Source organism: Rhinoraja longicauda, chromosome 25 (genome assembly GCF_053455715.1).
Source record: "Rhinoraja longicauda isolate Sanriku21f chromosome 25, sRhiLon1.1, whole genome shotgun sequence".
Classification (NCBI taxonomy): Eukaryota; Metazoa; Chordata; class Chondrichthyes; order Rajiformes; family Arhynchobatidae; genus Rhinoraja; species Rhinoraja longicauda.
Window position 1 is genome coordinate 7,456,866 of NC_135977.1, and position 15,457 is coordinate 7,472,322.

General features: G+C 42.1%; 1 protein-coding gene across 1 annotated transcript in view; it reads left to right on the forward strand.

Annotated features, from left to right (window-relative positions):
• The first annotated feature begins 284 nt into the window (after positions 1-284).
• The window catches only part of mapkapk5 (MAPK activated protein kinase 5), a 45,543-nt gene continuing 30,370 nt past the window's right edge, over positions 285-15,457 (forward strand). The window contains exons 1-2 of the mRNA XM_078421189.1: positions 285-664; positions 9,639-9,712. Of these exons, the coding sequence (XP_078277315.1) occupies positions 632-664; positions 9,639-9,712 (107 nt within the window). The 5' untranslated portion in view covers positions 285-631. The remainder of the gene's footprint in view (positions 665-9,638; positions 9,713-15,457) is intronic.

Consider the following 15,457-nt stretch of genomic DNA (forward strand, 5'->3'; position numbering starts at 1 on the left):
GCAATTTAAATTAATTTAATGTAATCATTATAAAACTGAAAACTATTCAGTTTACCCAGTTTTCATGGTAACCATAAAACTAACAGATTGTTAAAAAAATCATATCTATTTCTGCAGTTACTCCAGCATTCTGTCTATCTTCAGTGTAAACCGGCATCTGCAGTTTATTTCCTACAAATCCCTACAGCCTCCGCGGCGGATGCCATGACAACCGGGGGACGCTGCGGCGTCCTACAGTGACGTATGGCGCTTGGCGACGGCGCATGCGCACTCGCCAACATGACCAAGGCCGGCAATGGCGGACCGTGGATCACAGGAGCGTTCGCAGCCGGCGTGAAAGCAAGAGAGTAGACGTGCACTCCACCTCCAAGATGGAGAGGCCTTCGATTTGATGTTATCCTTCACCGTGTGTCTTTCCGAGCTTGATTGAAAAGAGGAATATATATCTATTTTACCTCTCCCCGCTCCCCTTCACTCTGACTGTACCCGGGCCTTGTCCCCATCTTCCCCCGAACCTGCTCTGACTGTTCTCTCGATCTCTCTCTCTGCGAGGCCTCATCTATTTTCTACGCCCTCTCTCCTTTCTTCTACTCCGCCTCGTTATTTTTTTCCCCCGGCCCCCATCGGCAGCATGTCCGAGGACGGTGTGGACAGAGTGATCAAGGTAAGGAAGGGTGATGCTGTGTCCACAACGCGATGGCGATGTAACGTGTGGGGGGTGGGAGCGAAAACGCCACTGAGAAAGGCTCAAACGATCGTGTAGGAAGGAAGCGCAGATGCTGGTTAACACCGATGATGGACACAAAACGCCGAGTAACTCAGCGGGACACTGGCGAAAAGGAATAGGTGACGTTTGGAGTCGAGACCCTTCCTTAGATTCAAGGATCAAACAATTGCTGCACGAAGAGGTTCAAATTGAGGGTATCACAACGTGCATCCGCTTTTCTGTGTCGTCTACTCTTGACAGGAAAAGACGTAGACACTTCTAGAATGGCACACTGACTTTGGGAATTGAGAACTTTAAAAATGTGGTCTCCATTTGTGGTTTTAATGTGGTTAATCGCGTCACTTTTTTCGAAGCGGATCCACTTAAGTGAAAAATAGTGACCTGCATGGGTGAATTATTGAATCCAATCACATCAGCGAATTGCCGTAAACGGAACACGAAATGCTAGGGTAACTCAGCGGGACAGGCAGCATCTCTGGAGAGAAAGAATGGGTGACGTTTCGGTTTGAGGCCCTTCTTCAAATTTCGACCCAAAACGTCACCTATTCCTTCTCTCCAGAGATGCTGCCTGCCTCACTGAGTTACTCCAACATTTTATGTCTGAAGAAGGGTCTCGACCTGAAACGTCACCCATTCCTTCTCTCCCGAGATGCTGCCTGACCTGCTGAGTTACTCCAGCATTTTGTGAATAAATACCTTCATTTTATGTCTGTGCTTGTAAACCAGCATCTGCAGTTCCTTCCTGTACGTAAATAGACACAAGATTGTACTTCTATTTAAAAACGAAGCTCTAACATCTGTTATACCTTTTGGAATGAGTTTTGCTTGAATGACTGCAATCTTAAATACAACATGTTCGTAGATTATGAAACCTTTTGGTTTGGTTTTGTTATAAATTTAGTGGCTGGTTAAATTGCAGCATTCTCAACTGGGTTGAAAATTAAATCATTTTAATTTTCTATTGGTACAAATGTAAGTGATAATTTGGTTTTACAAATCTTATGATATCTTATTCATTAGTTGTCACCAATAGAGTTGTCATTGGTTGGCTGTTTCTTTTTCTTGATGACAAGTATTTTAAAATATTTGCACTAGGGAAAATAACTCGGGTAGGGGGAAGTTCATGGAATACATTATGGAGGATCTGCAATAGTATAGTTCTCAATCTTAAAAGAACATTAAAAAAATAGTAGCAGGAGAAGTACTGTTGCTCATCAATATTATAGCTGATTGTTTACCTTAGCAACCCTTTTGTGTCTTACTCTGTATCTGATCTATTTTCTGCACATCTTCTCTCACTCCAAGACTGCAGAGACAGTTGCCTACCAGAGGTCCTCTGGTCCTTAATTTCTACCTCTTAGCCTTCTTTCAATGGATCATCCTGCACCAGACACACATTCCCATTCCCTTTTAGCATTTCAAATGGATCATTTCTTTGTGATTCCCTGGTTTGCTCTTCTATCTTTGCCAATCATTCCTGGTCTTAAGGGATTTTCCCATCAACTGCTGGAGATGTAGCACATGTTCCTTCACTCCTTTGCCATCATCCAAAGGATGCAATTTTTCCAGGTAAAGCAGTGATGCACTTCTTCTGATCTAGCATGCTGGACTTAATGTCAACAAAGTGCTCTCCTCTACATTAGGGAATCCAAACACAGATTGGGTGGTCACTCTGGTCCATTTGGTCAGTTCACAGATGAGACTAGATCTGGTTACCTGTCACTTCAATTCAATTCTCCATATTGCTCACACCTAGTGCTTCTTTTGTGATGGTACACAGCAACACGGCACATCGGCACCGCTTAAAATGTAAAACATCATTATTCTGTTTCCAGCCACGTGACACATATGTTTATTAAAGGTGCAGGAAGGAACTACAGATGCTGGTTTAAACGGAAGATAGACACAAAAAACTGGAGTAACTCCGATACCCTCAGTCTGACGAAGGGTCTCGACCTGAAATGTCACCTATTCCTTTTCTCCAGAGATGCTGTCTGACCCGCTGAGTTACTCCAGCTATTTGCGTTTATCTTTATTAAAGGTGCGTCTTGGCACTTTTTTGTTTACAAAAAAATAGTACTGCTCTCACATATGTGTCTGTTGCCGCCTGCACTGTTACAGCTAGGCACAGTGCAGGCTTGAACAGCAACACCCCATATTCTATAAGGGAAAATTACAGCTTTCTAGATTCAGTATTGAAATCTCTAACTTTAGCTAACACATTCTTTCAGTGTGTACTAGAACTAACCATTTCTGATGCTGGTCATTCACCTGTGAGTTTTGGTTCTGTTCTGACAGCCAGACCTGTCAGCCGGACAGCTGCGCATGTCCCACAGCTGTGCTTTATGCAGCACATAACCTAATCATCATCAGCATTCTCCCCTCTACTTCAATCTGAAGAAGGGTCTCGTTCTGAAATACTGCATGCCCATTCCCTCGGCAGATGTTGCCTGATCTGCTAAGTTCCCCCAGCATTGTTTTTTCCTTACGCAATATCACCTCTAGCTGCCCTAGCATTGACTAGTCTCAAATATTGCAGATATTGTCTTTGTCCTGTCTTCTCTTGCTGCTGGTCTTCTCTGCAACTTGCAACTTGTTTTTATATCTCTTTCAGTTCAGAAAAAGATTGGCTGTGCTGAAATATTAATCCCTTTCTTGAGAGATCTAACCACCTGAGTGTTTACAGCACATTATGTTTTTAGTTTATATTTTTATTTAATATCTTTCCACTTTTTGGTTACTCCTAAGTTTGAATCTCTTTGATTTATAGGTTGTTTTAACAAACTCTTGACCGATCTACTGCAGGATATAATTCTGGTTACTTGCTTGAAGATGTTCATGAATTGTTGAAGGCAAACTTGAGGTTGCCAGCTGAAGTATTTTTCCTGTTCAGAAAACCATCTGTCTGAAATTACGTTTTTGCAAATTTGCCAAGGAACCTAACCACCAATTCTACACTCGCATCTAATCATTATCATCCTTCCTATAAAAAGAAGTGCCAAATTGTAAATATGCGGAATTACCAGCATGATCACTGCAGAATTTCAGATCCATCCAAATGAGAGGACAGTTAGAAGCCAGAGTCTTTGAAAAGCAATTGGATTGATGTATTTATCAATGGTAGAGTTGTACCTGTCACCGATAATAAAACATAACATGCTAGAGTAACACTGACAGACAGCATGTCTGGAGAGACATGGAGGACATAGGTAGGCTATGTGTCAGGTCGGTACCCTTCTTCAGACTGCTTATAGTAGAGAGGAGAAAACTGGAAAGGAGGTGGGGGCAGGACAAAGCCTAGCAAATGATAGGTGAAAACAGGTGACAATATTAGTTAGACACAAATCGCTGGAGTAACTCTACTGGGGTACTGATTGAGAATAGACAATAGACAATAGGTGCAGGAGTAGGCCATTCAGCCCTTCGAGCCAGCACCGCCATTCAATGCGATCATGGCTGATCACTCTCAATCAGTACCCCGTTCCTGCCTTCTCCCCATACCCCCTCACTCCGCTATCCTTAAGAGCTCTATCCAGCTCTCTCTTGAAAGCATCCAACGAACTGGCCTCCACTGCCTTCTGAGGCAGAGAATTCCACACCTTCACCACTCTCTGACTGAAAAAGTTCTTCCTCATCTCCGTTCTAAATGGCCTACCCCTTATTCTTAAACTGTGGCCCCTTGTTCTGGACTCCCCCAACATTGGGAACATGTTTCCTGCCTCTAATGTGTCCAATCCCCTAATTATCTTATATGTTTCAATAAGATCCCCCCTCATCCTTCTAAATTCCAGTGTATACAAGCCCAATCGCTCCAGCCTTTCAACATACGACAGTCCCACCATTCCGGGAATTAACCTAGTGAACCTACGCTGCACGCCCTCCATAGCAAGAATATCCTTCCTCAAATTTGGAGACCAAAACTGCACACAGTACTCCGGGTGCGGTCTCACCAGGGCCCGGTACAACTGTAGAAGGACTTCTTTGCTCCTATACTCAACTCCTCTTGTTACGAAGGCCAACATTCCATTGGCTTTCTTCACTGCCTGCTGTACCTGCATGCTTCCTTTCATTGACTGATGCACTAGGACACCCAGATCTCGTTGAACTCCCCCTCCTCCTAACTTGACACCATTCAGATAATAATCTGCCTTTCTATTCTTACTTCCAAAGTGAATAACCTCACACTTATCTACATTAAACTGCATCTGCCATGTATCCGCCCACTCACACAACCTGTCCAAGTCACCCTGCAGCCTTATTGCATCTTCCTCACAATTCACACTACCCCCCAGCTTAGTATCATCTGCAAATTTGCTAATGGTACTTTTAATCCCTTCGTCTAAGTCATTAATGTATATCGTAAATAGCTGGGGTCCCAGCACCGAACCTTGCGGTACCCCACTGGTCACTGCCTGCCATTCCGAAAGGGCCCCATTTATCCCCACTCTTTGCTTTCTGTCTGTCAACCAATTTTCTATCCATGTCAGTACCCTACCCCCAATACCATGTGCCCTAATTTTGCCCACTAATCTCCTATGTGGGACCTTGTCGAAGGCTTTCTGAAAGTCGAGGTACACCACATCCACTGACTCTCCCCTGTCAATTTTCTTAGTTACATCCTCAAAAAATTCCAGTAGATTTGTTAAGCATGATTTCCCCTTCGTAAATCCATGCTGACTCGGAATGATCCCATTACTGCTATCCAAATGCTCAGCAATTTCGTCTTTTATAATTGACTCCAGCATCTTCCCCACCACTGATGTCAGACTAACTGGTCTATAATACCCGTTTTCTCTCTCCCTCCTTTCTTAAAAAGTGGGATAACATTTGCTATCCTCCAATCCACAGGAACTGATCCTGAATCTATAGAACATTGAAAAATGATCTCCAATGCTTCCACTATTTCTAGAGCCACCTCCTTAAGTACCCTGGGATGCAGACCATCAGACCCTGGGGATTTATCAGCCTTCAGTCCCATCAGTCTACCCAAAACCATTTCCTGCCTAATGTGGATTTCCTTCAGTTCCTCCATCACCCTAGGTTCTCCGGCCCCTAGAACATTTGGGAGATTGTGTGTATCTTCCTCAGTGAAGACAGATCCAAAGTAACGGTTTAACTCGTCTGCCATTTCTTTGTTCCCCATAATAAATTCCCCTGTTTCTGTCTTCAAGGGACCCACATTTGCCTTGACTATTTTTTTCCTCTTCACGTACCTAAAAAAACTTTTGCTATCCTCCTTTATATTATTGGCTAGTTTACCCTCGTACCTCATCTTTTCTCCCCGTATTGCCTTTTTAGTTAACTTTTGTTGCTCTTTAAAAGAGTCCCAATCCTCTGTCTTCCCACTCTTCTTTGCTATGTTATACTTCCTCTCCTTAATTTTTATGCTGTCCCTGACTTCCCTTGTCAGCCACAGGTGTCTCTTACTCCCCTTAGAGTCTTTCCACCTCTTTGGAATAAATTGATCCTGCAACCTCTGCATTATTCCCAGGAATACCTGCCATTGCTGTTCTACCGTCTTCCCTGCTAGGGCCTCCTTCCAGTCAATTTTGGCCAGCTCCTGCCTCATGCCTCTGTAATCCCCTTTGCTATACTGTAATACCGACACTTCCGATTTTCCCTTCTGCCTTTCCATTTGCAGAGCCATGTGATCCATGTGATCAGCCATGATCACATTGAATGGCGGTGCTGGCTCGAAGGGCCGAATGGCCTACTCCTGCACCTATTGTCTATTGTCTATAACTCAGCAGGTCAGACAGCATCTCTGGAAAGAAGGAATGAGTGACGTTTCGGGTGGAGACCTTCAGACTGAGAGTCAGGGGAGAGGAAGACATAGAGATATGGAAGGGTAAGGTGTGAAAACACAGATCAATGGGGACGATAATCAAGGAAATGTAGAATGGTACATTGTTAGCTGAGGGGAAGGTGACAACGAGGCATGCAATCAGTAATATTTAATCAGGACAGTGGAACTATTTGGAATAGTAGTTTATTGGGGGCTTCTCATTGACCAGGAGGTGGTTGCCTATCCTGACAAGGCACAATTCCAGAAAAACATTTTAAATTGGATAATATTAGTTAAGGATTTTAATCCTGCTGAGTTCCATTTGTATTTGGCTCTTCCAGCTCCCACCCTTTCCCTTCTCCTTGCCCACAGTCATTCAAATGTTATCAGTATTAACTTTTAAATAGTTTTCTATAGTTTTGTTCATCTCTTGGCCTTTGGGTGCAAATTGCTTGTTGATTAATTTATGGTCGTGAGTCTTCCTTTTGCAAATCCAAAGCTCTCCAGATGTGCTTGCCTTTGTTTTAATTGTTGCCCAGAAAAGCGACAAAAGTGCAAGCATATATTATGCAGGAAAAAAATCATAATTGTTCTGATCAGTATTTTAATAGGAGGGCAAACATACAGGACACAAACTGCAAAATATTTTGCGACTCACTTGCAAAGAAAATAAATGCAGCGTGGATTGCAATCAATTTCCGATTCGACTACATGAGATTTTTAAAATTCTATCACTCTAATGAGCAGCATCCTTATCTTAAATACCAATTGCTGAGATTTTTTTTAAATTAAATCTTGTGTTCAGAAATCTTTCTTCCATTTTAGCAATATTTTTCACATTACCTAACTAAATTAAATTTAAATGTTCAATAATTTTTAGAATTTAAAGGCATTATTTTGCATGAGTGGTGGACAGGCATATTTCCGGAATCATAGAAGTAGTTCCAATGCCTTTACAACCACACAACTCATCATAAATCACCTCAGATGTGCCCTTGTTTGGTAAGGGCATGAGAACCTGCTAGAAGTAGCCAGTGTGCAAGGATGAGGGATTAAAAACTCTGTCCATTTTTTTCTGTTTCCTTCTTTATTTTGCATCTACTTGCACAAGCCACAATTACTCAGCCCACATTTCTCAAGACTTGCACTTGCAAATTTCACAGCACTTTGAAAATTTGGCTACAGTCAGTAGATCAGAATTTAGAAAACAAAATAAAGCAGGAAGCTGCTACTTCACATGACTGAGGAATTTTTTCCTCTGATATCTCCGTCTTTATGCTCAATTTCACACTTATATTGACAATTTTCATGTATTTCTGCAGTTGACTTCAAACAAATGTAATTTGTGTTACATTGTTGGCCAACTTTACCGTAAGAGTCGACCATTTGAAATTGGTGTACCAACTGCTCCTATTTGACCACTCATGCCCCCATCAATTAACACACTCATCTGCTTACAGTGGTTCCTACTTTGCTGGCCACATGTTCCATGTGCATTTTGGCGAACCCTTTAAATTGACGCAATTCCTGTCCGACTTTGTTGAACTGCTTTTTTGCTGCCTTGTTTGGTTCCTCCAACCCCTCGTGATTCCTCAATTTACTGTGAAACAGAGGAAGAGATGGATAGTGGAAGAGGAAAAATGAGGGAAAGCAACCCATGAGGTAATGATAGAGGTTGGATAATGTAGAAAAACATAGGAAAATAAATGAAAAAATTAACAAAATGAGAATAGAAAGATAATTTTTTTTGGATCGGTATTGGGGGAGTGGATGTTAGGCCTGGATTAATTCTGCATGTCGCTTCAGTGCCCCAAGTCCCATCCTCTCCTGAATGCCGGTGAACCTTTAGTAATTCCAGTCACAATTTTAACCCCTCCATTCTCAGTCCAGTGTCATTCTTTCATTTCTACAGACCTCTTCACTTTCTCAAAAGCCCCTCTGCCTCCACTAATTGCATATTTTCCAATCCATCTCGGCACAATTCCCCCAACCCACTAACCAGAATTGATCTACCAGCTTCTGGTCTCCATGTAAAATTCAGCATTCCCATAATTCTTCGGACCTCCAACTTTCTAAATGTGACCTGCTTCCAGAACATGGTGTTAATGTTCTGAGAAAACCTCGCGAATTAGATGAACGCTCAGCGCGTCTTGTGTGGTCAAGCCATCATGCTCCAGCTCAGTATTTGGGCTCCCTGTAATCTTGCGTACATCATGCTCCCGACTGCTGGTACTTCAATACTTGATAGCCATGTTACTTAGACTGCTGTATCCTCCATCGCAGTATCAAATGCCTTGTACCTTGCATTCATGGAGCATTTCCCTCACAATGTCTTTAAAGTGCCTGTCTCAATGTAAGTGTTTCTGTATTTCTGTAATAACATGGAACTGCAGAGGCTTGTTTATACCAACGAAAGAGACAAATTGCTGCAGTAACTCAGCGGGTCAGGAAATGTCAACTATCCATGTTCATAAGTGATAGGAGCAGAATTAGGCCATTCGGCCCATCAATTGTACTCCACCATTCAATCATAGCTGATCTATCTTTCACTCCTAACTCCATTCTCCTACCTTTTGTTTGTTTTTGTGTGTACGTATGTGTGTGCGTGCGTGCGTGCGTATATGTATTTGTGAGTATGTGTGTATATACATACACACTTTGAACTTTTTTCTCTCTTGTTTATTGTTTACAACGTACTATGTTTAGATATTCTGTTGTGCTGCTGCAAGTAAGAATGTCATTGTTCTATCTGGAACATATGACAATAAAACACTATTGACTCTCTCTTCTCCCCATAACCCCTGATACCCATTCTCCAGAGATGCTGCCTGACCTGCTGAATTACTCCAGCATTGGTATCTTTCTTCTGTGTTTCTGTGACATTTTTTGCATGTGTACAATAGCAGACGGACATAAAGAATTTTAAATTAGATTTCGGTTCACATTTCGCTGTGCAGTGGCAAAGGTTATTATAATACATTGACTACTTGGGTACACCTCTCATTTAAAAATACCAATTCCACTTGAGTTATGCAATGGAAATGTTGGCTAAAATTGGATTTAAAAATCTAGTCTCTGAAGACAGCAAAATTGTCAGTTGATACTAACAGGAATTTTCCTTGACAGGAATCCTCCATATTAGATGAGTACGCAATTAACTGGACTCAGAAACTGGGAGCTGGGATTAGCGGGCCTGTACGGTAAGAGAATCAAATGTGGATAGAGTTGTTCATCGTGCAGCCTTTGGAGATTGCAGACTTGATCAAAGTTCACTTGAGATAATGCCTTGTTTTAGAATTTCACTAATGCATTATAGCAGGTGACTGAAGTTTGTACCCAGCTCACTAAACCATTTATAAAAGACTTGATAAAGGGCAATGGGCGGTGTATGGGAATTTTATTTTACTTGATGGGAAGGGACTCTGAGGTATTGTAGGACTGTTTTGTTGATGTTGCCACTGTTGGTGGTGACTATGTGACAAGTCTGAGGCACAATTATTTACATTTAATTTGAACTATTTTTTTGCTCTTTTACTTAGTGAGACGATTGATAATGTAGGAGGTTTTGTGAAAGATTTAAATGTTGTTTTTTTTTTAAAATTCCTCTCTGATGTTGTTCCCAAAATGCCAAGTCCACTGAGAGTACAGAATGTTTTGATCAGCTGCAGCTGACTGCTGGATTATTGCATCTCTTCCAGCTTCACTTAAAATGCATATCTTGAACATACAAATGCAGTCTGGCAAAACAAACTTATTATCTTTGGTTCCTTCCCTCTGTTGCTGCAGTCATTTTTGATATATAACACATGAAAATCATTGATTCTTTTAGTGTCAGCTCGACTTTCAATGCAGTCCATGCCTATACTGACACAGAGGATTAAGAATAATTATACAGTTTGTAAATAAATAGTCAGTTGATTTCTGGAAAAATCATACTTGAAGAGAACTTGGAGGGCAGCACGGTGGCGCAGCGGTAGAGTTGCTGCCTTACAGCGCCAGAGACCCGGGTTCAATCCTGACTACGTGCTTGTCTGTACAGAGTTTGTACGTTCTCCCCGTGGATTTTCTCCGAGATCATCGGTTTCCTCCCTCATTCCAAAGACGTACAGGTTTGTAGGTTAATTGGCTTGGTATAAATGTAAATTGTCCCTAGTGTGTGTAGGATAGTGTTAATGTGCAGTCAGGCAGCAGCTGTGGAAAGAGCGGCAGTTAGCATTTCAGCCTGATGAAATGTTAATTCTCTTGTTTTTGTTTCAGTGCACTGTCACTGCACTGAGTAGCTCCTTCAGTGACAGGCTCTTTCACCCCAAGTGCTTGAAGGAGAGATATAGGAGGTCCTTCCTTCCCGCTGCTGTGAGACTGCACAATCAGCACTGTTCCCAGCAGACGAGACAACAATAACAGCTAAGAACACACAGAAAACTGATGACAATTTATGTATCTTTTATTTATAATGAATGATCTCTTGCTCTCTTGCTATCCACTTTGCTGCTGTAACGCTGTAAGTTTCCCCGGTGAGGGACGAATAAAGGAATATATTATTATAATATTATTTTCCACAGATGTTGCCTGACTTGCTGAGTATTTCCAGCATTTTCTAATTTTCTTTTATTGCATGGGATTGTGGAATTAAGTGTACTTAAACATTTCAGAATTATTGTCCCAGGTGAATGAAGACTCAGAGGAATTCAATGAGCTGTATTCTTCAAGGATGTTTTGTTGGCAATATTTGCTTCAAACCACTGGTTTGCAGCATCAAGCTCTGCCCAATCTGACTACGCTGTTAAACCAGTATGCTTACTGGATCGTTTTTAATGCTTGACCTCCGGCTTAAACTAGCCAACTGAACCAATGTGGGGAAATAATCCTGACATTTTTGTTCTGCTTTCTGTACCAGATATGGGCTTCATTCACTTACCAATTGGAGAGCTGAAGTTTGAAAAAGCCTCTGATCAAACAAAATTATTCCTTTTTGTTTTTACACGTTTTAGTGCCTGTCTTTCCGAATACTATCAGAGCTCTTTCATTAGTGACTTTATTAAATTTACAATAATGTATAATTTCTGGATAATTTTATATTAAATAGGTTATAAAATTTTCTGATGTCATCATAGCTTTTTGAAAAATAGGATTACACTATTGGGCTTTAATACCAAAGAATGTTGTTTTCCATTTTAACTGCTGCGTACTATAACCACTCAAAAATCCAACTAAATATCAAAGTATTTTGCTGAATGTTAGCTGCTTTTCTTCGGATTACTGTACAAACACTTGCTGTTTCATTGCAAGAATTCAGTATTCATGCATTATGCAGTTCTTAACCGGTAATCGGTAATCGGTAATCTACTTGCATTCCTTTCGCACTGAACATGCTTTCCAATTTTCAAACCATAAAAACCATAGCACGGTGGTGCACAGTAGAGTTGCCGCCTCACAGCTTTAGTGCCTTGGAATGAATTCTGCTCTGACCAGAAAGTAGTTCTCCATTCTCAACCTTTTAGGCTTCATTGACCTATTTATGTATTTTGTTAGGAGGTGATTGCAGGTGCATCACAGCCAAGACTCTTAGCTTTTTTTCCAAATTACTGATGTGAATAAATAAGAAGCTAGAATAACAGGGTTGCCTCTCCATTTGTTCACCTGCCCCAACTGTTTCCGCAGTCAAATCCATTATAACTACCCTTGGCAAAACTTGATTCATGTTTTACAAAGTCATGAAAATGCATCTACTTTGCTTCCACTGAAGAGTTGTTCAAAGCTATTCTCTGAAGGTTGTGAGAAGAGTTTTGACATGTAACTTTTGCTACAAGTGTTCAACCTAAGTTTGGGTTGGTCTGAAACATTTGACAATCTACTGAGGGTAATTTGATTCTTTGTCAATTCAGATATTTGTATAAGACTGCAATAATCTGCCAGGAATAGCAGGGGACCGGGGGTCAAATGAGATGGAGGAACTGAGTGAAATCCAGGTTAGTCGGGAAGTGGTGTTAGGTAAATTGAATGGATTAAAGGCCGATAAATCCCCATGGCCAGATAGGCTGCATCCCAGAGTGCTTAAGGAGGTAGCCCCAGAAATAGTGGATGCATTAGTGATAATTTTTCAAAAGTCTTTAGATTCTGGAGTAGTTCCTGAGGATTGGAGGGTAGCTAATGTAACCCCACTTTTCAAAAAGGGAGGGAGAGAGAAAATGGGGAATTACAGACGAGTTAGTCTAACATCGGTAGTGGGGAAAATGCTAGAGTCAGTTATTAAAGATGGGATAGCAGCACATTTGGAAAGTGGTGAAATCATTGGACAAAGTCAGCATGGATTTATGAAAGGTAAATCATGTCTGACGAATCTTATAGAATTTTTCGAGGATGTAACTAGTAGAGTGGATAAGGGAGAACCAGTGGATGTGTTATATCTGGACTTCCAGAAGGCTTTCGACAAGGTTCTACATAAGAGATTAGTATGCAAACTTAAAGCACACGGTATTGTGGGTTCAGTATTGATGTGGATAGAGAACTGGCTGGCAGACAGGAAGCAAAGAGTAGGAATAAACGGGTCCTTTTCAGAATGGCAGGCAGTGACTAGTGGGGTACCGCAAGGCTCAGTGCTGGTGCCCCAGCTATTTACAATATATATTAATGATTTGGACGAGGGAATTGAATGCAACATGATGGTCTGCATCCCAGGGTACTTAAGGAGGTGGCTCTAGAAATAGTGGAAGCATTGGAGATCATTTTTCAATGTTCTATAGATTCAGGATCAGTTCCTGTGGATTGGAGGATAGCAAATGTTATCCCACTTTTTAAGAAAGGAGGGAGAGAGAAAACGGGTAATTATAGACCAGTTAGTCTGACATCAGTGGTGGGGAAGATGCTGGAGTCAATTATAAAAGACGAAATTGCTGAGCATTTGGATAGCAGTAAGCGGATCATTCCGAGTCAGCATAGATTTACGAAGGGGAAATCATGCTTGACAAATCTACTGGAATTTTTTGAGGATGTAACTAGGAAAATTGACAGGGGAGAGTCAGTGGATGTGGTGTACCTCGACTTTCAGAAAGCCTTCGACAAGGTCCCACATAGGAGATTGGTGGGCAAAATTAGAGCACATGGTATTGGGGGTAGGGTACTGACATGGATAGAAAATTGGTTGACAGACAGAAAGCAAAGAGTGGGGATAAATGGGTCCCTTTCGGAATGGCAGGCAGTGACCAGTGGGGTACCGCAAGGTTCGGTGCTGGGACCCCAGCTATTTACGATATACATTAATGACTTAGATGAAGGGATTAAAAGTACCATTAGCAAATTTGCAGATGATACTAAGCTGGGGGGTAGTGTGAATTGTGAGGAAGATGCAATAAGGCTGCAGGGTGACTTGGACAGGTTGTGTGAGTGGGCAGATACATGGCAGATGCAGTTTAATGTAGATAAGTGTGAGGTTATTCACTTTGGAAGTAAGAATAGAAAGGCAGATTATTATCTGAATGGTGTCAAGTTAGGAAGAGGGGATGTTCAACGAGATCTGGGTGTTCTAGTGCATCAGTCACTGAAAGGAAGCATGCAGGTACAGCAGGCAGTGAAGAAAGCCAATGGAATGTTGGCCTTCATAACAAGAGGAGTTGAGTATAGGAGCAAAGAGGTCCTTCTACAGTTGTACAGGGCCCTGGTGAGACCGCACCTGGAGTACTGTGTGCAGTTTTGGTCTCCAAATTTGAGGAAGGATATTCTTGCTATTGAGGGCGTGCAGCGTAGGTTCACTAGGTTAATTCCCGGAATGGCGGGACTGTCGTATGTTGAAAGGCTGGAGCAATTAGGCTTGTATACACTGGAATTTAGAAGGATGAGGGGGGATCTTATTGAAACATATAAGATAATTAGGGGATTGGACACATTAGAGGCAGGAAACATGTTCCCAATGTTGGGGGAGTCCAGAACAAGGGGCCACAGTTTAAGAATAAGGGGTAGGCCATTTAGAACGGAGATGAGGAAGAACTTTTTCAGTCAGAGAGTGGTGAATGTGTGGAATTCTCTGCCTCAGAAGGCAGTGGAGGCCAGTTCGTTGGATGCTTTCAAGAGAGAGCTGGATAGAGCTCTTAAGGATAGCGGAGTGAGGGGGTATGGGGAGAAGGCAGGAACGGGGTACTGATTGAGAGTGATCAGCCATGATCGCATTGAATGGCGGTGCTGGCTCGAAGGGCTGAATAACCTACTCCTGCACCTATTGTCTATTGTCATAACATCTCCAAGTTTGCGGATGACACGAAGCTGGGGGGCAGTGTTAGCTGTGAGGAGGATGCTAGGAGGCTGCAACGTGACTTGGATAGGTTAGGTGAGTGGGCAAATGCATGGCAGATGCAGTATAATGTGGATAAATGTGAGGTTATCCACTTTGGTGGCAAGAACAGGAAATCAGACTTATCTGAATGGTGGCTGATTAGGAAAAGGGGAGATGCAACGAGACCTGGGAGTCGTGGTACACCAGTCATTGAAAGTAGGCATGCATGTGCAGCAGGCAGTGAAGAAAGTGAATGGTATGTTGGCATTCATAGCGAGGGGATTTGAGTATAGGAGCAGGGAGGTTCTGCTGCAGTTGTACAGGGCATTGGTGAGACCACACCTGGAGTATTGCGTACAGTTTTGGTCTCCTAATCTGAGGAAAGACATTCTTGCCATAGAGGGAGTACAGAGAAGGTTCACCAGATTGATTCCTGGGATGGCAGGACTTTCATATCAAGAAAGAAAGACTGGATGGACTCGGCTTGTACTCGCTGGAATTTAGAAGATTGAGGGGGGATCTTATAGAAACGTACAAGACTCTTAAGGGGTTGGACAGGCTAGATGCAGGATGATTGTTCCCGATGTTGGGGAAGTCCAGAACAAGGGGTCACAGTTTAAGGATAAGGGGGAAGTTTTTTAGGACCGAGGTGAGAGTGGTGAATCTGTGGAATTCTCTG